The sequence below is a fragment of the Coregonus clupeaformis genome, chromosome 29, assembly GCF_020615455.1.
Source record: "Coregonus clupeaformis isolate EN_2021a chromosome 29, ASM2061545v1, whole genome shotgun sequence".
Classification (NCBI taxonomy): Eukaryota; Metazoa; Chordata; class Actinopteri; order Salmoniformes; family Salmonidae; genus Coregonus; species Coregonus clupeaformis.
The window spans coordinates 40430648-40457192 of NC_059220.1; the positions used below are offsets into that span (position 1 = coordinate 40430648).

Here is a 26545-nt window from a genome sequence, read left to right on the forward strand (position 1 = left end):
TTATTAATCTAATGATTAATAGAACAGATGATTAGGTCTACCATAAAAACCTTGTATAAATCAATAATTACATTTCTATTCCGTTTTGTTAAATCTTCTCCACTTTGAAAGATATAAGAAAATATTGGGTATCCTTCATTTTAAACGTGTGTGTGTGTGTGTGTGTAAACGTTATTCATTAGATAAGCTATTTAGATTGCTTTACTAAACTGATTTTAATATTTAGCCTACCAGCAATTGCGCACTGACTGCGCCATCAACATGCACGCTTTAGGATTAAAAGAATCGAGGCAAATAAAACTATAAACAAAACCTTGTTTTCAGTGTCTTCTACAATCTAGTGCACAGCTAGAGGCTACATATGACCGGTTTCAACTGCTTAGTAAAGATAACTATTCTCGTCTATATTTTTCCCTCAATCAAATAGGCTAATCTTGGTTCTGACCAGGCCACCTGTCACGGTCTTTGAGCTCGCTCTGATTTTCAGCTGTTCATGAAGCTCTAATGTAACTTAATTAAATCAGGTCATTTTGAAATCAATAAAGCCCTATTTATGCAATAGAGTAGACTATGATACATGGTGATAAGAAGTTAGTAGACAGTGTTCCGACATTGTATGGACCCTAATAAAAATTCGGAAACATAGCCAACCTTTGTATAATGCCGCATTATAAATGTGGTAAGTTGGAAACATCACTTGTTCTTGGCCCTTTATGCATGTCTTCGCACATTCAATAGGATGCATGGAGGTTTTCAGTGACAGTTTATCATTGCACAATGATTTCATACAAGTAATTCAAGTAAATCTTAGTAACATATTTGTAGAGGAGGGGTAGGAGGTCCGGGAGGGGGGGCAGTAGGGGGGAGCAGGTAGCTGACCATAATATTTATCAAATACATTTAGTTATATTTTTTCCCTTAAAGCCCTGACGATGTTAATTCAGTGTTAGATGGTCAGTTACAAGGGTTCGGTTTAGGATTCTTGCTTCAGGAGTTGGTGTTTCTCTCATTTGCTATTGGTTGACACATTTTGGCTCTCTCTCTTTCCAAACTTCTCATTGGACCCGCGCGATTTGACAGTGAGCAAAAGGGTTGCCCTTAACGCTTCGGGAAAAAAAAGTTATCCAGAAGTGAGTATCAATCAGAGAGAGAGGAGAAGGACAGAAAGGGGAAGAGAAATAGGCAGGAAAGCAGGACGGAGAGACAAAAAGCGATAGATAGCGTTAAAATATATTCCTGGGTAACTTTCGAGCAATCAAATGCGCCGTAGGGATGGCGTATCATATCTTTAGAGGTTTGAAACATAATTTCTAGACATAGTTTTTGGATTACTTTCGTCATTGGCGACTTTTTCACCATTTTAAACATTGACGTGTGCATTTTCCTTGTGCTCGCTGCGTGGACGGAGTTTTTGTTTTCCCTCTGGTGGATTTGCCTTGAGAGAAATGAGTGACAGGAGGCGATCTGCTGCTGCTCTGAGCTCAAGAGCGCACGCCTTTTCGGTGGAAGCCCTGATCGGGTCAAACAAGAAGAGAAAGCTCCGGGCCTGGGAGGAAAAGGATCTGGAGTTGTCTATGGAGAGCCTCGCCAACAACGGACAATTAGGAGACGGTGACGACCCTGTGCATTGTCTGGATATCGACCCCGGTCAGTGCATAACCACCATCACTTCATATTTTGTTTTTTTTGAATATTGTTATGTTCCATCAGAAAACTACGGATAGGCCTATCTAACGGAAAAGAGGAATACAAAAAAGGCTACTATTTCATCACCGTCTCTAAGATAACTACTTATAACGTTTTCCTCAGATAGGCCTACTAATATGGAATAATATAGAACTTCTGTAGACTAATAGTGTCCATAAATAATGTAGTAGTTTAACACAGCCTAACTATCATACCATAATAGTGGTGTTTTAACTTTGCATAAATTATCAAAGGAGTTAACCAACCCCAAATATTTATTTTGTATAAATGCCATCGTTTTAACAAATTAATTGGCCTGTCACGCGTCGGTCAGACCGACTGTGTCGATGCGTAATAAATTCTGCAGTCAAACTTTATTCATTAATCCACATTTTTTACTGGAAATGTGAGCAACAACATTTCAACATTCACCTTTTGTTACTATACTGAAAAAATATATAAATTCAACATGCAACAATTTTTAAGATTTTACTGAGTTACAGTTCATATGAGGAAACCAGTACATTTAAATAAATTCATTAGGCCCTAATCTATGGATTTCACATGACTGGGAATACAGATATGTATCTGTTGGTCACAGATAATCCCCCCCCCTCCCCCCTCAGGATCTCATCACAGTATTTTTGTGCATTCAAATTGCCATCGATAGTATGCAATTGGGTTTGTTGTCCGTAGCTTATGCCTGCCCATACCATAACCCCACCTCCACCATTGGGCACTCTGTTCACAACGTTGACATCAGCAAACCGCTTGCCCACATGACGCCATACACGTGGTCTGCGGTTGTGAGGCCAATTGGACATACAGCCAAATTCTCTAAAACGACATTGGAGATGGCCTATGGTAGAGAAATTAACATTAAATTATCTGCCAACAGCTCTGTTGGACATTCCTGCAGTCAGCATGCCAATTGCACGCTCCCTCAACTTGAGACATCTGTGGCATTGCGTTGTGTGACAAAACTGCACATTTTAGAGTGGCCTTTTATTGTTCCCAGCACAAGGTGCACCTGTGTAATGATCATGCTGTTTAATCAGCTTCTTGATATGCCACACCTGTCAGGTGGATGGATTTTCTTGGCAAAGGAGAAATGCTCACTAACAGGGATGTAAACACATTTGTGCACAACATTTGAGAGAAATAAGCTTTTTGTGCTTTTGGACAATTTCTGGGATATTTTCTTTCGGCTCATGAAACATGGGACCAACACTTTACATGTTGCCTTTATATTTTTGTTTAGTGTATTTCTGTCACGTCTACGCATACAATTTGATGCATATGTTGGATAAATGGAAATGAATAATAATAATAATAATAATAATAATATGCCATTTAGCAGACGCTTTTATCCAAAGCGACTTACAGTCATGCGTGCATACATTTTTTGTGTATGGGTGGTCCCGGCGATCGAACCCACTACCTTGGCGTTACAAGCGCCGTGCTCTACCAGCTGAGCTACAGAGGAGTATCAGGAGTATCAGAATGCAATGACACTGTCGGTCTGATCAAGGCGTCACTAGACCATGACGCACGCAGAAAAACGCAGTAGCCTACTGCAGCAGAGCACGGTTCATGTTCTTATTGCACAATTAGGCTATCTTCATTCATATGATAAATGGTTACGTTAAACATTATATTACCATTGTGTCCCCTCTCCATTTGCAGAGGCCTAGCTGAGTAAAATTGCCCCGTCTCTCTTTCACGCGTGCCTCTCTTGATACAATACAATTGACCATGCTAGTGACTCAAGTGGAGACATGGTCAGTTGTAATTCATATTTACTTATTTAGATGGTCTTGAATTGGGAGAAATGTTTTGCTGAGATGAGGTAGGCCTATATTGGCAGAACGATTTAGTGTAGTTTCTGTGATTCAATGCAAATCATGCATTTTTGGAGCTTGGCACAATATGTAGAAATAAGCCATCACAAGCCACATCTGGGATACGTATACATTTTTTGTGTGAGTTCAAATAGAATATGAGACAATGCGTCTGTGTAAGTGTAGGCCTATGTGTGCAAGTTGTTTTCACTTGGTTAGCCTGTGTGCCCTGCATTTTCTATTCTAATTTCGTGCAACATATCTATAGGCCTAGACTAACGCCGTCATTCTTCCTATTTGGGAAACAATAGGCCAATAAAACGTAGACCTACGTTTAAACTATTTTTATTATTATGTTTTATTACTTTATTTTTCCAATAGTATAGGCTAAACTATGTATCTATATGAAATTGAACGGACACGCAACCTCTGCCTGAGTTTGTGTATCCTAGCCTACTGAAAATGGGTTCATTCGATAACTTTTATTGCGAAGGACAAAATCACAGCTTTCAGTCAATTTTTGACAATCTCAGCAATCACCTATAAGGATAGTCTAAAGCAGAATTGGATATCAACGTTTATTTAATTCAAATTGATAATATTAATTTTGTAAGCCGAAATCGCCAAATCAAGAGGCTCAGGCTAATCTTTAAGGCCTATAAATCACGCAGGCTTTTTATTACTGTCAAAACATTTGATAATACTAAATCGCAAATATATTTTAGGTAAACAATTTGTTTTCGCTTTTTCTTTGTTGCAAATGTTGTAATAACAAGTAGCCTGGCCTATCCGAATTTGCAATAGGCCAAAGTTATTGCATGCCTATGACGCAAGTCACATTAGATTCAAGATGGGCATATCCTATCATTTTAAATAATAGAATCTTCCAAATTATTTACGAAGACGCCTAGGCCTTTTTATGCAAACTTAAAACGAACTAATATGTGATTTAATAGGCTAAATGTCACAAAATTAATTGACTGTCTCGTCTTTTCTACGTCTTGGGGGATTTGGGGCAGGTTTGAATTTAATGTTCCATATCCCATTCTAACCCTCTCAGGCCACATATATGAATCATAAGCCTAATATGAAATGATATATCTCCTCTCAGCTCATTATAGCCTACATTGAATTTCAACAGACACGTAAACCAACGTCTCAATATTACAATTCCCATTACAATTGGATTCACAATAGGCCTAGTAGCCTATAGACAAAGCGCGAAGTCCCTCCTGCTTTTTTATCAAATAGGCCTACATTTTTTTTCTTTCTAAAAGGATCTCAAACTAATAGCCTATTTGATATTTCGCTCCTTTTTTTTTTTTTTGCATTATAGACTATATGCCTATACATAGAAAATATCTTATTTGGTTAATTAGAAACCTAATTTAGCGTCACGTGCATGGCTTAATGATCTAAGCCTACACATGTATTTTCTAATTTTACAGTTCATTTTAGAGGCTGACTTGACCCTCACGCACAGAGGCTGTTGTCTGGCGCGTGATGCGCAGCAGCAAGTGTTGTGAATTTGGGGGATGCCTCACAAATGCGGTGGACCGAACAAAATTTGTTCACAGCTGAGATGCAGGGTATCAGTACTACCATTAACTGCAATTCAGTCAGTCAAGGACAGGTTATACATCCTCCACGGTTTCACATGGGTCGTTTAAGTTAGAGTCGTCGTTGATTGAAAAGGCACATTGTCTCGCGAGCTCCAAGTCATATAGGAGCTAGATTCCTGGCAGCGTCGCAAGCAGTGTGAGTATCCAGCCTTGACTAGCCTCCAGTTGACGCGTATAGACCAGCCATCACTGAAAACAGCTAGTCTTTGTGGTCAGTTTGTGCGGTTTAGGCTTTTTACATAATGATTTTGCCTCCATGTGAGGCTTTCAAACCGACATGGTCAAATAACATTCTTATTGAAAGACACGTCATGGGGAAAAAAAAGATCAAAAGTGTAAGAAAACCACCACCACACAATAGTTTAAACTGGATTAATAACAATCCCGTTTAAAAATAAAATAAAAAAAACAATCCCGTTTCCCAGAGAGCCAGCATGTATGACAAACATTACCTTCGTTTCAGACAAGCACATGTAGGCCTATCTGCAGACTTCCCCTCCAAAGCAAGGACTATTGTCAATATTAAATTGCCTGCCTTAAATGTAAATATCAGCACTGTCAGCAGTTTGTGTGTGTGTGCGTGCACTTGCGTGTGTCAGACAGAAAGAAACTGCTTTTCTTTTTATGGATTTACAAATAAATGTAAACATTCAGACTGGGAAATATATCACTACAGATGATCTTTAATCTCACTCTTAAACCTATTACTGGCCTGCTACATGGCTTGGACAGCGGTCTCTGTCTCACACTAGGAATCTGTATTATGGATAACCATGTACACTTTTTTTTTTTTGTCTATGGAGTTACACTGATTTTTAAGCGACAGAATGTTTAATCTTTATAAAAAAAATTGAGCCCTGTATTTGTGATTTTGTGATTATTCTGTCCGTACTTCATTTAGCTCTGAGGTTTCAATATGGTTAACCTATTCTATATAATAATATATTATATAGCCTAATATATGATATATACATTGTCACTTGGTACTTCTGGGGTGATGATTCCTCGTTCACAAAATGCAAATAGCTGCTCATTTTGTATGTTAGAAACCCAACTTTTAAAATGATGCCTCTGAGAAAAGCCTAAATGTAAACCAACAGATGTTTGTTTGCACTATTAAAAGGGTTTAATCCTTCTTTCATTGCCTCTCCCTAACATGTGCCTGAATTAATTACAGGCGGAAACAGGTGGTTCTGATTCTTGTGGATTGGGTTACTCTGCGATTTCATGGTTGGTAGATTGCTACTTACCCACTCTGTTACAACTGTATTAAATGCGTCTTCTATTCATAAACTTGTTCCTATAGAAAGGTCTTTACCTTGTAAAGGAAGTGTTGCAACAATCACCAATGAACATATGCAGTCATACTATATGAATAGCCAGTGCATTGTTCCAATTCAATCATCACAAACATTTTTGTTCGTAAAAAAAAGTATATATATATTTGTAAATTTTTTTTGTCCAAATTAGATAATCACATAGTGAATAAGTTTGTGTAAGAATAATAAGCTGAAATCCATATTCTTTGCACCTACAAGCTGTTATTATTCACATTGAACTAGCTGGATTTCTTGTGTGTACCCAAGCTTTAACAAACAGAAGACGGCATTATTGTTATTTTTTAGACGTGGTAGAAGTATCAGTGGGAGAGAATCTATGTTCTCCATCTATTGAGGCTCCCCGCAAGTTGCTTTCTCTGTGCCTAACCACAAGTTAGTTAATTTGGGTTTTGAAAAAGTGGGTGCTGTTCTCCGAGGTTGACTACTGTCTATGATTGTCTAGTTAGTCAGCATTAGTCATGCACTTAAGGTTAGCACCAGATTTCTGACTCTGCTTCCACCTTTCTATCTGTAAGCTGCCATGAAGTGCTACTTCCTTCAATATATTTATTTATTTGTCCCTCACTCCATCTCTCTCATTCTCTTGATATGCATATTTCTACCCAGCAATATCCTGTGTAATGTGGGACAGATGTGTGTAGTTTTTCTCACACTTTTGTAGCTCTGCTCTGTACCTATTGGTTATAGTGGGTGGGACTGATAGCAGGCTGTCCGTGTGGAGGGGGACAGTGGGATAGCTGTGATGGACAGAGACTGGTCTGGTGACATGTGAGGGACAGCATGGTGACTCGGTGAGTGCTGGTGGATGGACGCGGTGTAGCTTGATGACAGTAAAGCGCCGAGACAACAGCAGCAGCCATGATGGCGCTGAGCAGGCCCAGATCTCTGGCCTGGCCCGCTGTGTGGCTGATGGCTGCTGGCTGCTGGATGCATGGTGGCTGTATGGGTCAATCAACAGTCGTTCTGTCTTGCCATGTTCCTTGGCTCACACAGAGAGAGTCATCACTGCCATTATACTGAAAGGATCTCTCACTTCCCTTGTGGTGGAGCTGTCCTGCCTGCAGTGTCTTCATGTCTCCACTCCATGCTCTTGTCTCTTGTTTTGGGGTCGTGATCACTTGGTGGTTAGTCCTGGGCCACACACCAGTCTCTCAGCAGTCCTGCATCTGCATAAAATCCTGTTTGCATGGTGTGTCCTGCCAAAGCAACCTACTCATGTCAGGGCCCTCAATAAATAATATCATATTACATATTGGCACATAAGGAGGAGACAAGTACATTAATAAGAAATTGAAATATACAATTCATAACTTTACAGTAGGCTGTATAGAATAAAACAAATATATATTTATGAGCTGATACATGGCTAAATGTTTTTTTCACTACATAGTGTTCTCAATGTCTAACATAAAATGTTGCAGCCAGTAATGTAAGCCTATAGGTTTCTTTGGGAGCTAAGATCTGGAACAGTTATTCTGGAAAATGTCGTTGACTATTCAAGTTCTTTATGCAGGCTATACATTTATTTTGCTATTGTAGTTGTTCTTATTGTGTTGCCAGAGATTTCATTGGGGGAAAATATAGCTTTGTTAATATATGACATATGTAGACATAGTGATATGAATTACAGTTTGTAGTTGGCGTGACAATCAGTTGGGTTAAATATAGCTTTTAGAATTTTGTTGGTGGGCGTTCTTTCATGTAAAATGCACATTTCGTTTGATTGAAGCGTTACCCTTGTGGTTACTTTATGACATTTCAAACGCAAACGGAATAGTTTTAGAGTCAGATTTCTATTTTATTCTTTGAAATCCAACCAAACCAATATGATTTGAGTGAGTCAGATTCAGTGCTTTCTCGGAGTTCATGCTGCAGATGATTTGGCCTCAACCGTCAATACTCAACTAACTTTCCTGAGGCCCCCGCTTTACCAGGGCTACATTTTTTCATAATCGTGTTAATCTCCACAGATTCGGAGGCGAGCCCCGGTTCAGACGGCGAGGGTCTGGCGGAGAGGACGTCGTGCTCCTTCGGCTCCCCCGAGGACCTGGCCCCGGCGGCCTGCGAGCTGTCCCCCACTGCCTCAATGGAGGAGATTCAGGTGGAGCTGCAGTGCGCGGACCTCTGGAAGCGCTTCCATGAAATTGGCACGGAGATGATCATCACGAAAGCGGGGAGGTAAAGTAGCTGCTGCATATTTATGATTTAAAGGACTCCGCTGATTATTATATTTTCTTCTTGCACTTAAGATACACTCTTAGAAAAAAGGGTTCCAAAAGGGATCCTTTTTGGTTCCAGGTAGAACCCTTTTTGGTTCCTCTGTGGAAAGGTTTCTACATGAAACACAAAATAGTTATACCTTGAACCAAAAGGGTTCTACCTGTAAAAATTGTTATTTAAAGGGTTCTCCTATGGGGACAGCCGAATAATCATTTTAGGTTTGATGTCACCTTTTTTTCTAAGGTGACACACACATTCACACACACACACGTAGCCTATTTTTGCGCAAAAGACGCCCGTGCGCTATGCATTACCCCTGTAGCACGCATGTTTTTGAGGGGTGCTAATGTGTTGCACATGGGGGCAAGGGCTCCGGACACGCGAGGGCCGCTCTGTAATCACAGGCCATACATGACATATGAGGGTATTCCATGGCTGATGTTAGAGAATAGCCGGGGAAGAAAGGAACTGTTTCAAATTAATCTCTTTGAAACATGTTTTTGGTTTTCTTGCTCTTTTGGGCAGCAATTACAACCCAAGCCGAGTATATAACTTAACCTACACTGTTCTCATGAAGACCTTTCCCCCTCGCCAGGAACACCAGGTATTTCCCGTCCATTTTGAATTTAACGATCAAGCAACAGGCGAACGATGAATTTATGTAGTCGACTGATTCACGAAGAAGGCCTAGCAATAAAGCGGTCGTGGGTATGACTTTTTCCTCCATAAAACAAATGAAAAACACTGTGAAGGCATATCGTCTTCTGTAGGCCTATGGTTTATAATACATAATTTGTTTATTTCAAAACTAGGTTTAAGAAAGTTGAAGGTGTTCATCTAAAATCTAACCTAACGGGTTTTAGTTTTAAAGGCCACTTTATTTTACTCTGGTTCGTGAAATTCGACTTGCCCAGTTGCCCATTTCAACTCCCTTTTCTGACTATTTTTGTTGAAAAATATATTTAAATAATTGTCATTAATCAGGAATATTAGTTGTGTTTTAGGCTACCATTTATTGTCAATAAAAGCGAAATAGAGGCCCAGTAAAATCATCAGCATCAAGCCTTTTGATTTTTCCACATCTACAACCATGTATGGTCCAGTATTGCTCAGTTGATAGAGCATGTCGCTTGCACCACCAGGACCGTGAGTTCGATTCCCGGGTCCACCCATACGTTAAATGTATGCACGCATGACTGTAAGTCGTTTTGGATAAAAGCGTCTCCTAAATGACATTTATTATTATTATTATTATTATTATTATTATTATTATTATTATTATTATTATTATTATTATTATTATTATTACTTTTAGGCTAATATTGGCCTACTACCTTTAATAACATAAAATATTATGATATGATGTTTAACTGCAGAAAATTGTATGATATTCATCACATTTAACAAAAATAGGCCTATAATAATTCCTCTGTATATGTGACATGCATTAGAAGGGAGTGAGGGCAGAGCAGTATAGGCTATATATGGCCTAACACGGGGATGCGCATATTTCTCTTAGTCTTCTCATTTGAAAAGCATGCTTTCCATTTCGTTAGACTAGATAGGCTATCCACTGATTATTTTCGTCAATGTATCATGTTGACCAATTAGTCTACATGTTTTTATGGAGAAATGGCAAGGACCAAGTTGTTTGCGTGTTTAATGTTCTTTTGGTAGGCCTCTATCAAATTACATAACATTTTAAAGTTGTATTGTAAAGTTGTAGGTTTGTATTTTCCCGTTTGTTCTTCTGTTTTAATAACACATGTACACCAACTTTACAGTTAACCCATAAATCTGATTTACCTAAACAATATATGATCAACGTTGTTTTTGTGATATTCATGAATCAGATTTACGTTGTTAATCGCCCCATAAATATAATCAGTCCCTGTTTAAATGCAGTAGAGTTTACACGACTAGCTGCGTGTATTTCATGCCTCTGCTAATAATAAGCCTATAAATTCAGAGGAGAAAGGAAGTAAGAAAACAGACCTCTTTTGTCATTATGAGGGCAAAGATTTATGACGTTTAAATGAAAAGAAAAATGCAGCTTTTGAAGTGTAAAACAAGGAATTAACTTGAAAATGTCTCTGTGTATGTGCAGTCCTACTTTTAATATGGCTTCTTTTGTTTTTCATGGTTTGGTTTGCGTCGAATTACCAAAAAACTTCTCATGATTGGGTGCATATCTTCAAGGAAGAGTGAGTTTGTTGCTAGCTCCTGCATTAAAACAGTTTCAATCTTCTTTGAGGATGAAATGACTTACTTTCTTTCATCTGAATAATATTTATTTAATGAAGACATGGAATGTTGATACAGACATTTTAAGGAATTATCATAAAATTATGTGTCTAAGCGCTGTTATGAGGGGTGAAAATTAGCTATATGACTGGCAAGACATTGGTCAAACTTTAAACCATGTCCCTCTCTTGGGTCTTATGAATTTGCCCAGTGATTTGCCCAGTGGCATGCACTAGAATGTATTTCTAGTGGCATGATTGGAATTATACTTAATGTCTACATGTTGCAGGGTTCCTTTTTTAAGGGTGATACTCATAATCCAATATTCAACTTTGCAAGCTATATTTCTAATATCTCTCTCTCTCTCTCGCTCTTTCTCTCAGGCGGATGTTCCCTGCGATGAGAGTAAAGATTGTGGGTCTGGACTCCCATCAGCAGTATTACATAGCCATGGACATTGTTCCTGTGGACAATAAGAGATACAGGTATGCTCCTATCTTCCTAAGGTATGCTCACACTTCTTAGCACTTCCTAACATTTCCTAACTTGCCATCACTCATTCGGATGGGTGTGTACTATCGTGTGTGCTATCGCACGGTGATGTACAGATATATACACAACACATGCTATTGGAACATGACACTCTCCATGTCTGAGATTGATGTTCTCATTCAGTCAAACCAAAATAGGCTCTACCCCCAACTTGGACAACATAGCCGATAAATAGTTGTTGTGTATTTTAAGATGGAGAGTAGTCCCCAAAAACCCAAAAAGCATAGACAGATCATTGCACATTTAAAATGGTATGCAGATATGTACATAAATCTGAATTGAACCTGAAACAATGACCTTTACAGTATGTCCATCTTGGGGATAGGTTTTTATGATGGATATCTCTGGCCAAAGTATCTGAATGAATTTCTGGCATAGAGCACATTGTCTGGAGAGAAAGAGACCATAGGAGAGGAGAATGAACAGTATTTATCATATGATGTGTGTATGGTTAGAGTGAGACCATAATATTGATAGCTTTATTCACTATGGAAATCGCAAAACATCTTTCTACCGTAAACCTGGTTCTTTGACCACGGTGGAATACAATTCTTATGATGTAAGATATTGTTTTAATGTACTACCTCAGCTGAAGGACGCAGTTTAATGTGTCATACATTGGTGATGTGGCAGAGCGACAGACAAATGGCGAAGTGTCATAGTTTCATTAATGTTATAGCAGTGTTACAGATGGGTCACAATGCCTTTGTTTAATTTTTTCTCTAATTTAACGGAGTACATCTTCAGTTTATATATCAATAACATGCATTAATGTTATATTATTGTTACAGACATTTTTACTATGTTTACATTTTATTTGATAAACAGGACTTGAGGAACCACTTTAACAATGCATTCATATTATTTTCCCCAGTTGTTTATTTATGTAAATGTTTCATTGTAGGATCATAGAACCCTGGCTCTCTAACTGACTGAAGCATTTGTCTACGAGGCGACGGTCTAGAGAACCAACATATTATGGAGGATTTTTAGAAGCCAAAAGATCTTGTAAAATTAAATAGGATTTTCTTCCTGGCTGGGGACTTTACCACAGGGCTTTGCAAACTGAGCTCCGAGCTGTGACTGGAATGTCTCATAGTTCTCATAGAATTGGGGTCTGGAAATAGTCTTTATTGAAATTTACTTGCTTTACTTAGGCTCTCTGCCTCTCTTCAGGAGTGTCTCATTTATACTGGGCTTGTTAAATCTCCATATTTTACTTGTCTTTTATGTGGACAGTTGGTATGTTCTAAATTTGAATCACAAACAAAAGTGCAGACACCAGCACTGTCTAACTCTTCAAATATTTGAAAACACTCTCATACACACACACATACGAAAACACGTTCACATACGAGGACTTGACTTAATGATGTAAACTCTGAGCACACACCAGTCAACCGTGTATGGCAGGGATGATCAATTAGATTCAACCACGGGCCATTTTTTTCTTTAGCGGATGGTCGGGGGGCCGAAAATAATCATTTCAAACCTTGCTTACATTTGTAAACGATCTAGAGTCTCTCTATTATGTAAGGGAATATTTGGGAACAGATTTCCAAAAATGTAAATCACTTGGAGCGGATTTCCTGGTGTTTTCACAGTCTTTTATGTCCCCCCTCCGAAAGAAAAAATAGATATACCTGTTGGGGACCCTGCTGTAGGGTAATGTAATAGTGATACTTACTTTGTCAGTTAAGGTAACCCAATATACAGTACAGCCTGGGTTTGGCAAGTGTGTGTGAGTCTTTTAATGTGTGTGTCTGTCAGAATTTCTCTGTGTCCATAAAAGTATATATCTGTTTGAGTTGCATGCATACATATGTTGTGTGTGTGTGTGTGTGTGTGTGTGGTGTTGGATGAGGGGGCTAGGCTACCCTCATCTGTCCAAATGGTGTCACATAAAGTCAGGTCTTTATTGATTGTGCGGGAGTCAGATGGCAGATTTATGGAAGATGAAAGGGGGCTAATCAAATTTCCAGTCCTGTTTGGGGCTAAGGTCTCTCTTCTTCAACACTTTCCCTGTTACATAGAGCTTAACCCTAAACAGCACTCCAAACAGGAAATTACACAAACCCTGGCATTCTGTGTGTGTGTGTGTGTGTGTTTGGTCTGGTGTGTGTTTGTGTGCGTGTTTCTTGTGTGCTAAAGAGGTGAGAGAGTGTGTACGTGTGTACAGGGGGGTCAAGGCTGTGTGTGTGAGAGAGAGAGAGAGAGACCAAGAGGGTGGTGTAACGCTGCTAGACAATAACAAAGAGGCCAAATTAGAGTTTTGTCGCTGAGTGAAGACTTTGGAAGAAGCGTTGCAGCTAAGCACTTTCAACTGTGCGCATGGACAGAACTAAAGGCAAACAGCTGTGCTTGGGGCTACAGTGGATTGGAGTCCCTCTCTTGCGTCAGTCAGTCAGTGAGGGGAATGCTCTGTGCTGGGCAGGGCAGCCATATTGTACTCTAATGTAAAATGTTATGACTGAGCTTAATTGTGAATATGTCGTTAAAAGCATATGTAGTATGTGTGGGGATATTTGATATCTCTATTGTGAGCAAGCTCTGCAACACATGACACATGAACTCCATGACTACAATGCTTCACAATAACATATGCAAAACCCGTGGAAAAAAACAGAGAATCAAATGTGAAATAAGGTTTGGTGCTGATACGTCTGTCACTGCGTGTCTGTCCTCCAGGTATGTGTATCACAGCTCCAAGTGGATGGTGGCGGGGAACGCGGACTCCCCAGTGCCCCCGCGGGTCTACATCCACCCAGACTCCCTGGCCTCTGGAGACACCTGGATGAGGCAGGTGGTCAGCTTCGACAAACTCAAACTCACTAACAACGAGCTGGACGACCAGGGCCATGTGAGTGAGCCGGTGAGCCGGCTTAACTTGACATACCATACTCTTGCCTCTCTCCTACACCTGTGCAATTTTACACCTGTACACTAATATAAAGATGTAATTGTACTGTTTCAGTATTTCTCAAAGTGTTTTACATTGTAATATGGGAATTTACTTACATTTTAGTCATTTTTGCAGACGCACTTATTCAGAGCGACTTACAGTTAGTGAGTGCATACATTTTACTTCACCCCACCCATGTGTAGATAAGACTATTCTTAGAGAAGAATACTATTTTTTTTCTACTGCGGTCTTCATCGACTGATGCTGAAATAGTCGATCAGCATTGATGTAGTTATGGCACAAGATGGATCTCCTCATGACATGAACTCCGTGCTGTTACAGGCCAGATTGCTTTTATTACGGGGCCTTGACGTTGTTGAAACAGTCAGAAGAGCCAGTGCAAATCAATTTCTCCATAGAGGTCCTGATTTAGTGATGCCAGGTAATGTAATTACTCAAGATGGACCCAACCTATGCAGCCATGATGGAGAGATACATCATTTTTAGAATCTTCTCTCAAAATGGCTGCCAGTGGCTTCATGTAGCTTAGTGAGGCGCTGATGGGCTGGCACATTCAGGTCCTCATATGGGCCTGTTTTCCACCCGGCCAGCTGATGTTATCGCAGCTCCGTTATTCTGACAAATGTAATAACAGATGGGTGTTAGATGCAGCAGTGGGCACGTATTTTTGGGGGGAGTTAGGCATGGCCCCTTTTTCCCTCCCACAGTTGTGTTATAAGGCCTTTGTTCCGCTGGAGGCATCGAGGCGAGAGGAAATTAACTTTGGACTTCATGTGTGGGAAACCTCATCGCAGATAGGCGGGTATCTGTCCCATCACTCTTCTCTTCTTCCTCCGACTTGCCATACTATCAAACCTCTCCATCAACAGTGGTTGCTATAATAAGGGAAAGGGAAAGGGGGATACCTAGTCAGTTGTACAACTGAATGCATTCAACTGAAATGTGTCTTCCGTATTTAACTCAACCCCTCTGAATCAGATAAGCAGGGCTATTGGTTCTTAAAAACCTCTAAAACTCTAAGCCGTTGGGGGGGCCTAACATATGGAATTGTTTTAAGATGGTCATACCATGGATCATTTAGCTATTTGATTTAGAATTTTAGGACCCCTTTAGGTATATGTTTTTTGGGGATAAAATATTGAATTTGGCCTTTACTACTATAGCCCATAGAAAAACGCATTGAATATCACGTTTATAAATGGCAAAAAATACAGACAAAAAATGTATCATAAAGTTTTAAAGTGTCTGTTCTATGTCTCTAGGAGATATAAGAAAGCTCAGGAAATCTTTTTGTTTTTTTGGACACATATTTAACCCCTTATTTTTGTTGGCACAAAACTACCTCCATACTTCCATTTGTTTATATGGGTTACCTTCAGACGAGTCCTGTGACACTTGTGTGGGTCGTAGAGCAAAACGGAGAGTCTCCCCTTTCCATAGATTGGTCATAATAGTACAGATGTTTTCATGAGAAGACCGATTTTCGGGATGTCTCATGGTCTGACAAACACCTCTGTAGCTCGGCCACCTTCCACCGCAGATGCGGAAGGCCGACATAGGCGGATGTGGTGGATTGAGACGCAGCCCATGCAACAAATATATCTCTAGCTTAAACTGACGGATTTTGATGGGGATTTTTTTTATTATGTTACTTAGATTGACGCATGGGTGATTAGCCAAGATGATTAGCTTTCGCTTGTTATTCATGTAAATATGTAATAAATACACTGCTCAAAAAAATGAAAGGGAACACTTAAACAACACAATGTAACTCCAAGTCAATCACACTTCTGTGAAATCAAACTGTCCACTTAGGAAGCAACACTGATTGACAATAAATGTCACATGCTGTTGTGCAAATGGAATAGACAACAGGTGGAAATTATAGGCAATTAGCAAGACACCCCCAATAAAGGACTGGTTTTGCAGGTGGTGACCACAGACCACTTCTCAGTTCCTATGCTTCCTGGCTGATGTTTTGGTCACTTTTGAATGCTGGCGGTGCTTTCACTCTAGTGGTAGCATGAGACGGAGTCTACAACCCACACAAGTGGCTCAGGTAGTGCAGCTCATCCAGGATGGCACATCAATGCGAGCTGTGGCAAGAATGTTTGCTGTGTCTGTCAGCGTAGTGTCCAGAGCATGGAGGCGCTACCAGGAGACAGGCCAGTACATCAGGAGACGTGGAGGAGGCCGTAGGAGGGCAACAACCCAGCAGCATGACCGCTACCTCCGCCTTTGTGCAAGGAGGAGCAGGAGGAGCACTGCCAGAGCCCTGCAAAATGACCTCCAGCAGGCCACAAATGTGCATGTGTCTACTCAAACGGTCAGAAACAGACTCCATGAGGCTGGTATGAGGGCCCGACGTCCACAGGTGGGGGTTGTGCTTACAGCCCAACACCGTGCAGGACGTTTGGCATTTGCCAGAGAACACCAAGATTGGAAAATTCGCCACTGGCGCCCTGTGCTCTTCACAGATGAAAGCAGGTTCACACTGAGCATGTGACAGACGTGACAGAGTCTGGAGACGTCGTGGAGAACGTTCTGCTGCCCGCAACATCCTCCAGCATGACCGGTTTGGCGGTGGGTCAGTCATGGTGTGGGGTGGCATTTCTTTGGGGGGCCGCACAGCCCTCCATGTGCTCGCCAGAGGTAGCCTGACTGCCATTAGGTACCGAGATGAGATCCTCAGACCCCTTGTGAGACCATATGCTGGTGCGGTTGGCCCTGGGTTCCTCCTAATGCAAGACAATGCTAGACCTCATGTGGCTGGAGTGTGTCAGCAGTTCCTGCAAGAGGAAGGCATTGATGCTATGGACTGGCCCGCCCGTTCCCCAGACCTGAATCCAATTGAGCACATCTGGGACATCATGTCTCGCTCCATCCACCAACACCACGTTGCACCACAGACTGTCCAGGAGTTGGCGGATGCTTTAGTCCAGGTCTGGGAGGAGATCCCTCAGGAGACCATCCGTCACCTCATCAGGAGCATGCCCAGGCGTTGTAGGGAGGTCATACAGGCACGTGGAGGCCACACACACTACTGAGCCTCATTTTGACTTGTTTTAAGGACATTACATCAAAGTTGGATCAGCCTGTAGTGTGGTTTTCCACTTTAATTTTGAGGGTGACTCCAAATCCAGACCTCCATGGGTTAATACATTTGATTTCCATTGATACTTTTTGTGTGATTTTGTTGTCAGCACATTCAACTATGTAAAGAAAAAAGTATTTAAAAAGATTATTTCATTCATTCAGATCTAGGATGTGTTATTTTAGTGTTCCCTTTATTTTTTTGAGCAGTGTATGTAACTGAAATCACTTCATAACTACAGTAGGCCTATTATTTTAATGACATTACTACATGTATTGTTTTGACAATAGATCTGTCAGATAAGTCCCTGGGCTGCTCTGTGTTGTTGTGAGCTCAGTGTGTGTATGTGTGACTGAGGCGGGTTTGACCTGACTCAGAACCCCGGCCCTAACTGGGGGTCCCCTGGACCGAGCAGTGGGGCAAGGTGAAGAGGATGGGGGGCTGGAATATTACATTTACTGTCAATGTTATACGTTATTGTTTCCCCAATCTGTTTGAAATGACCCACTTAGTTGTTTGCGGCTCCAGGGAGGCTTTCTCACTCGGGATGTAATCAAGAGCAGACAGCGAGCCAGAGGGAAGCCTGGGCCACCATAGCCGGAAGCCTCAGCTCTGCTCTCTGGTGTTAAATACTTACCTTACCACCTCTCTCATCAGAAGTGTGGACTTGTGTTCTTCTTAATCATACAACCCTGATATGAACTCAGACTTGCTTAGACACACACAGGCACACGCACACACATACACACACACAATGTAACCATTACAATCTCTCTGTGGTTTCAGATCATCCTCCACTCCATGCATAAGTACCAGCCTCGTGTCCATGTGATCAGGAAGGACTTCAGCAGTGACCTGTCCCCTACCAAGCCTGTTCCCAGCGGAGAGGGAGTGAAGACCTTCAGCTTCCCTGAGACTGTCTTCACCACTGTCACCGCCTACCAGAACCAACAGGTCTGAGGCCAGACACCTTTCTCTTTGTTGCTACGATGCTGTTGCCACTCAATTGGTCTATCTGCACCAGGCTTAGGTTCAATTCAAGTTTAATTTGAGTCAATTCTGGAAGTGAACTTAAAGTGGAACTGACACCGTTTTAACTACTTTGCAGATATGAATGAAACAAACAGACAATCATAATATCAGTCCAAAATATCAAATTCACAGTTTATGCCTCAAAACCAACTTTGTAAGAGGTTAAAAAAAATGGTTATATTTGACTCAAAATTCCATTACGTATAGTCAGGTATTGTTGGCAGAATAGATGGATGCAGTCAATGCATGATTAATATAATTAACTAATACAATGCTTGGCAGTCTAATAAAAATTGCTATCAGGTTGTAAATCACAACTCATACATTGTTTGCTGCCTGAAGCCGTTCGGCTGATGCACAAATAAGGGTGAAAGTAAGGTGGATATCTCAACACAATCAAACTAGCATGGGCAATGATCATAAGTCATAATGTGGCTAATATGCTATTTTATTTATTTATGTATTTATTTAGCAAGCTAAAAACACAGAGCCTTGATGTAGCTAGGATGTAATGTCATCACACAAAAAGTTTTTAGCAGCTTCGGTGGCACAGCTAAGTTGCAGGTGTCATTTGGTTAGCTAGCTAACAAGAAATGTGACTCGCTTCTGAACTTGAACGACTGTTATCCACAGGAAACTCTTAGTTGTCAATCAAATGTATTTGTCATCGATCAAATTGGCAGGCAGGCAAGCAAGCTGGTAAATCCCATTCAGTTTTCAAAAACGTGGGTTATGGGACATAAGCTGGTATTGGAAGGCAGGCTGCAGCAGGGCAAGCGAGCAGGCTACTATTCCCCATCATATCAGTGCAACTACACGCTGAAAAATCTGACCGTTTTCCCTTTTGTCTGGGCTTTATCCCTCACTAGATTTCATTTTAGCTCATCTGGCTCTTTCTAAAGTCGTGCTGTTGCAGCTGCCTGTAAACATACAGATAAAAGTGAATGGCATACCCCAGTATGGCAATGGGTTATTTGCATATACGCCAACTGAAGCTCTGATTGGTTATGGTGCACCGGTCTGTGTAGAGTCTGGGCCTGGACAAAGACTGATACGTTTTTATTAGTTTTTATTTACTGCAGTGTCTATTAATTGCCCAAATGCACGGCAGCTTTCCCACTCATATTACTATAGAATTTTCACAAATACCCGACTAGACGTCATTCCCAAACATTCTATGAATGTATCAAAATGTGAAACGCTCACTTGTCACAAAATGTAAAAAAAAATTCACTATATTCTTCCCGAGGGTGTACAGTATATAAACATATTGTAATGAGATGTATGGTGGTAAAACGCTGTCAGTTCCTCTTTAAATTCAGTTTATGAATGGAAAATTGACAATTATTATTATTTAAAAAAAATGAATTCCTTTATTCATTCTTTCATTTACACTTCAGTTTCTTTTGAAATCTTTATATTGACCCGTTTTTCCCCTCTCCAACGTGCATCGGTCCTATGTAATTTGTTTTGATTGTCATGTTTTTCTTTCCCACAGATAACTAGACTAAAGATCGACCGCAACCCATTTGCTAAAGGATTTCGGGATTCAGGTAGAAACAGGTATACATTCCTCCACTAACCCGAGGTCCGTGTAATACAACCTGTCTCAGCGTTCGCAATGCTGTGTGCCGCAAATCGGTCCTTTTCTCCAACGTGGCCTTTAATATGGAAATAATCCCCTGGAGATACCTCTTAATCCCATATGCTGCTCCATATAAAATCAGTCACTCTCTCCCCAGCCAAGAAAACCCCACTACATCTGAGATAGAACCACAGGTTCTGGGTAGGGGAGAGCTCTCTCTCTCTCTCTCGCTCTTGCTCTCAGTCCAGATTATCATATGTAACAGGGAAAACACTGAACCAGACCCCCAGCACATGAAAGCTCCCCTCCCATCTGGAGCGAATTATTGGCACAGTTATTTGAGACATCTTTTTTCATTTTTCAAACAATAGAGTGCCTGATTTATGAACTAGCATTAGAATTTAATTGCAGAAAACTACAGATGAAAAGATGATGTAGAAATAAGATATCTATAGACAGAAAATGTATCCTCACACATATCCCCCTAACTCTACTCATATCAATGCATTACAGTTGTAATTTACCTCATTACTGTTAAACTGTCAGTTATTCCACATTATAGCGAACTGAAATGAATTAAAACGAGGACATATTACACAAGCTGATTCGTTAATTAACTACTGGGTTGTTTCCCCTCTATGAATTTATATCTTAATATAGAGCTCTCTCAGGCATTAAATTATGATTGTCGTCAACTAGATTTTTTGACTGGTGACACTTGACTTTATGAGGTAAAACAGGGCAGAGCTCATTTGTTGGGTTTTGGTCCTGAGCGCTATGAATGAGTGCACTGATGGCCAGGGCCAGTGTGATTAGCGTAGCGCGCAAATGAGCTGGAATGGCCTGGGAGTTACTGGCCCTAAAATAACATGGTCAGGACAGGCCCTCGTTTCCCTGGGACAGGGCCCAGAGGCGCACACGGGAGTAAATCATGCAGTAAGGAGAACCGTGTACAGATTCAAGATGAAACGTCACTCAGATTTATGATCACAGTAAAAACCTGCACATTTTAATGGCTCCAGTTTCCTCCCAGTCTGACTCCACTTCTTCTTCTCTTCCTCCCTCCTCTCTCATTCTCACTTACACTCCTTCCTTTCTCTACGTCCCTCTCTCGCTCTTTGACTATCTGTTTTGCCGTCACAACTCTTCCTTCCTCTTTCTCTTACCCCGGCTTTGTTATGTTTTATGTATCCGTCCCTCACACTGACCCTCTTTTTTTTTCTCCACTGTTTCAGTCTCTCATTCTCTCTCTCACACAGGACTGGTCTGGAGGCGATCATGGAGACCTATGCGTTCTGGAGACCGCCTGTGAGGACACTCACATTTGAGGACTTCACCAACATGCAGAAACAGCAAGGTGTGTACAACTGTCTCTAAACTATGACCTAATCTCTACAATCTTCTATAATACAGTGGGGAAAAAAAGTATTTAGTCAGCCACCAATTGTGCAAGTTCTCCCACTTAAAAAGATGAGAGAGGCCTGTAATTTTCATCATAGGTACACGTCAACTATGACAGACAAATTGAGAAAAAGAAATCCAGAAAATCACATTGTAGGATTTTTTATGAATTTATTTGCAAATTATGGTGGAAAATAAGTATTTGGTCACCTACAAACAAGCAAGATTTCTGGCTCTCACAGACCTGTAACTTCTTCTTTAAGAGGCTCCTCTGTCCTCCACTCGTTACCTGTATTAATGGCACCTGTTTGAACTTGTTATCAGTATAAAAGACACCTGTCCACAACCTCAAACAGTCACACTCCAAACTCCACTATGGCCAAGACCAAAGAGCTGTCAAAGGACACCAGAAACAAAATTGTAGACCTGCACCAGGCTGGGAAGACTGAATCTGCAATAGGTAAGCAGCTTGGTTTGAAGAAATCAACTGTGGGAGCAATTATTAGGAAATGGAAGACATACAAGACCACTGATAATCTCCCTCGATCTGGGGCTCCACGCAAGATCTCACCCTGTGGGGTCAAAATGATCACAAGAATGGTGAGCAAAAATCCCGAACCACACGGGGGGACCTAGTGAATGACCTGCAGAGAGCTGGGACCAAAGTAACAAAGCCTACCATCAGTAACACACTACGCCGCCAGGGACTAAAATCCTGCAGTGCCAGACGTGTCCCCCTGCTTAAGCCAGTACATGTCCAGGCCCGTCTGAAGTTTGCTAGAGTGCATTTGGATGATCCAGAAGAGGATTGGGAGAATGTCATATGGTCAGATGAAACCAAATAGAACTTTTTTGGTAAAAACTCAACTCGTCGTGTTTGGAGGACAAAGAATGCTGAGTTGCATCCAAAGAACACCATACCTACTGTGAAGCATGGGGGTGGAAACATCATGCTTTGGGGCTGTTTTTCTGCAAAGGGACCAGGACGACTGATCCGTGTAAAGGAAAGAATGAATGGGGCCATGTATCGTGAGATTTTGAGTGAAAACCTCCTTCCATCAGCAAGGGCATTGAAGATGAAACGTGGCTGGGTCTTTCATCATGACAATGATCCCAAACACACCGCCCGGGCAACGAAGGAGTGGCTTCGTAAGAAGCATTTCAAGGTCCTGGAGTGGCCTAGCCAGTCTCCAGATCTCAACCCCATAGAAAATCTTTGGAGGGATTTGAAAGTCCGTGTTGCCCAGCGACAGCCCCAAAACATCACTGCTCTAGAGGAGATCTGCATGGAGGAATGGGCCAAAATACCAGCAACAGTGTGTGAAGACTTACAGAAAACGTTTGACCTGTGTCATTGCCAACAAAGGGTATATAACAAAGTATTGAGAAACTTTTGTTATTGACCAAATACTTATTTTCCACCATAACTTGCAAATAAATTCATAAAAAATCCTACAATGTGATTTTCTGGATTTTTTTTCCTCATTTTGTCTGTCATAGTTGACGTGTACCTATGATGAAAATTACAGGCCTCTCTCATCTTTTTAAGTGGGAGAACTTGCACAATTGGTGGCTGACTAAATACTTTTTCCCCCACTGTATATACTCTTTCACTGTCACTTCATATCTTTCCTTTACCTCACAACACGTCAATTATCTTAATCAGTCTGGTCATCACCACCTGTTTTGGCACCTCCCTTTAACTTGGAATCTGCAGAACTTTTCACATTCTGCAGGGCCTTGAAATACAATTATTAAATGAACACTGTGGCTTTTGGACGGCTTTGTGACATGAGTGGAATCACCCCGATGCTTTAAAGCAAGCCGATTTCTTCAGCGCCCCTTCCTCTGAGGTTATGATGACGTTACACCTCTCAGTATTTTGTCTGTGCCGACATCTGTTTGTTATCACAAACTCCTCCAAACCGATTAGACGTTAATTAGAGTCCTCGCGCCGCTGATGAACGTTGGGCGCTCCGTAAGGGCTCGGAGCTGGAGCATGTGTCGTCCCCCTACCTCCACTCCCGTCCCCCCCCAGCGGCACCAGACGCCCGTCCAGCGGGGTAATAAACAGTTCCCCTCAGCGACGCTGAAGCTACTCTAACCCCTGCCCGACCAGAGAGGAAAACATGACATCACTATGATATCCTCCTCTCCTGGCCAACAGAACCCTGCAGAACTGAGCTGAACATTATCGAAGGCATATGGTGCAGTCAGAATCAGAACCCTGGCCAAGAGAGAGTCCTGAATTAGTTAGTTATGCAGTTTTTCTTTTCTTTAGTTGGTTTCAAACTGGATTTCTCTAACATTCAAATGAATGCGGGCCAAATTCTCATTAATAAAGAAATATGTGAGTGATATCCCACAGCTATCGGTCGATTCCATAAGCTTGACTTATTGCATGTTAACCTGTGCCAAGATGATTTTTTTTTTTTATATGTCCATTCATGTCTAAATTATGGATGCATGATTCTTTGAGAAAAGGGGCAAGCTCGGAGCTCTGTTGACCAGACATGTACTGTACCAAACTGAAGCCACATTTATGCTCAGAAACAAGTACTGTTATTTTAGGGTTTAGGATCCCATAAATACTACTATTTCAAAGAAGTAATGATGTCATGCAATTAGTCCTTAAAATCAGATGTTGAGGAAATGAAAGTGGTAAAGTCAGCTGAAATTGACCAGTAAGTGTAATATCGAATTCTTTAATACATGTGAATTAAGTGGCTTATGCACCAGCCTTAAACAGGGCTCTCATATTTGACCGGTTAAGATCAAATGGCAGCAGTTGCTGGAATGAGACATTCTGACGGCGATAGGTCGAATGGCTGAAATGAGAGATACTCTGAGTGTGATTGTTGGCCAATGCTTCTGTTGTTTCACTCCGTAGCGCTGGCTCTGTCTCACTGTCTTTGCGTTGAGTGTGTGTGTGTCCCTGTGTGTTTTTCAGGAGGAAGCACCGGCACCTCTCCCACCACCTCCAGCACAGGAGCCCCCTCCCCTTCTGGCGCAGCTCACCTCCTGTCCCCCTCCTGCTCCCCACCCACCTTCCACCTGGCCCCCAACACCTTCAACGTGGGCTGCAGGGAGAGCCAGCTGTGCAGCATGGGCTTGTCTGAGTACCCGGCCTGCGCCCGCAGCAACATGGCGGCCCTGCAGGGCTACGGGGGCCTGGCCGACAGCTCCTATGGACGCCTCCAGGCAGCAGGGGGCGCTGTGGCCTCAGTCCAGCAGTCTGAATCCTTCCTGCCCCAGAGGACGTCCTCCCTGATCGCTGCGGGCATGCAGGGGGGTGGCCACGGCTCTCTGTCTGGCGGCAGCGGTGGCGGGAAGATGGATGCCTACGGAGGTCAGCTCACCTCGTTCCCGGCCTCCCAGCTGCAGTATGTGATGCAGGGTGGCGCTAGCTCTGCCTCTGGCTCCTCCTCCTCCTCCTCAGGCTCCTCCCCCTCTTCTGCCCACATGTTCAGCGGGGGCCACCACCATGTACAGCAGGGATCTTACAACACCTTCTCACTCCACAATCCCTACAACCTGTATGGATACAACTTCCCCACCTCCCCTCGCCTGGCCGCCAGCCCTGAGAAGACCCAGAGCGGCCTCCTATGCTCCTCCTCCTCTGCCGGGGTGTTTGCCGAGCGCCAATACCTGTCCAACGGTGGCATGGACAGCATGCACATGATTGGCAATCCCTCCGCTGGCCAGCAGGGGGCTGGCTCCTGTGATGGCCGTCAGTATGGCTCATCCTCTCAGATGTCCATGCACATTGTGTAAAAACTGAGATCCCACTTTTGACACCAATTTTCACTGTCCTGTTATTTCAAGTTCTGTATCTTCTACTAAGAATTGATGTTGAGTCATTTTACATTTAGCGTTGTTTGTAATACTGAGGTACAAAGTGAACCTTTCAAAAAAGGACTTTTCATCTCATTGTGTTTTTTTTTTTTTTTTTTTCACCCCACATGCTTTAAACAAGGAAGTGGAACTGTTATTTAATTACTACAATAGTGTTAAAAAGGGGAAGTGAAACCATATACCGTACTCTCAGTGACTGTTTAGAACCCTAACCCCAACCATGGGGACACAGGGGGATACGTGAAAGAGAGGAGACCACATACTCTTACTGTCGAGGGATTCTCAGGAGTGAACCTATGAATCTGTTATGGTGCAATAGTAATGACAGTCTCTACAGTAACTCAGCCTTGTTGCTATGGACTATATCCAGCCCCGGACAGGATGTGATCCAGAAACTTCACCTCCACTTCCACTGCTCTAGTTTTAACAAGACATTTATGGAACATTATGCAATAACGTTGTGGCAACATTGGGAGAGAACTGAGAGGGTTGTGGATATGAACAGTGCCGGATCAATATGACGGATTTCAATATGAAGGTTTTCCCCTCTGGCCACTCAGATGGGATGATGGAAGGATGATGGTCGAGGCACAGAGGGTGAATATAATATAATACAGCACATACTGGAGGGATGAAGTCAAAAACCTAAAGGTCAGGGTGACAGAGGAACTATGTGTGTCCGTCCGACGGTGGGGTCCAGTTGTTGGCCCTGCACCTCTGTGGACACGCTGGACAAGAAGCTCTGTTCAAGTGGACACTGAACATATAGTGAAATACAGTGAAATCACCACAATCTTATCAACTTCTTTCCTCACAGACTGGAATGGCTTCACTATTTTTGAGTGGATTACCTTTTTAAAAGCATATATAAGATGGCGAATGCAAGCAAAAACCATAAGCTTTAAAGTTGTTGTGTGAAAGGTTATAAAGATAGAATAGTAAAGCAGAGTAATTATAGTATGTTTTGGTGTGTTGTAGATAAGTGTATTTAAGTGCCAAGCAATAATACAATTATATGGGCCAATCTATCATGAAAACAAATGTGAGAAAAAAGGGAAATAGCAAAATTATTCTTTTGAAAGGCCTTTTAAAAAACTGTAAATACAGGTGCCAAGCACACAAAAGTTCAATAAACATTTTAATTCATTTA

General features: G+C 41.7%; 1 protein-coding gene across 4 annotated transcripts; it reads left to right on the forward strand.

Annotated features, from left to right (window-relative positions):
• Nucleotides 1-1130: 1130 nt before the first annotated feature.
• LOC121571682 (T-box transcription factor TBX15-like) lies at nucleotides 1131-26545 on the forward strand. 4 transcript variants are annotated; one of them, XM_041883288.2, is made up of 8 exons: nucleotides 1131-1647; nucleotides 8460-8667; nucleotides 11337-11438; nucleotides 14194-14377; nucleotides 18309-18476; nucleotides 20053-20117; nucleotides 21375-21496; nucleotides 24491-26545. In XM_041883288.2, the coding sequence occupies exons 1-8, from the start codon at nucleotides 1446-1448 to the stop codon at nucleotides 25312-25314; spliced, it is 1875 nt and encodes a 624-aa protein (XP_041739222.1). In that variant the 5' UTR covers nucleotides 1131-1445; the 3' UTR covers nucleotides 25315-26545. The 4 variants fall into 4 exon arrangements, with proteins under 4 accessions (XP_041739222.1, XP_041739225.1, XP_041739224.1 ...); XM_041883291.2 differs by having other exon boundaries at nucleotides 21399-21496; XM_041883290.2 differs by having other exon boundaries at nucleotides 14194-14365.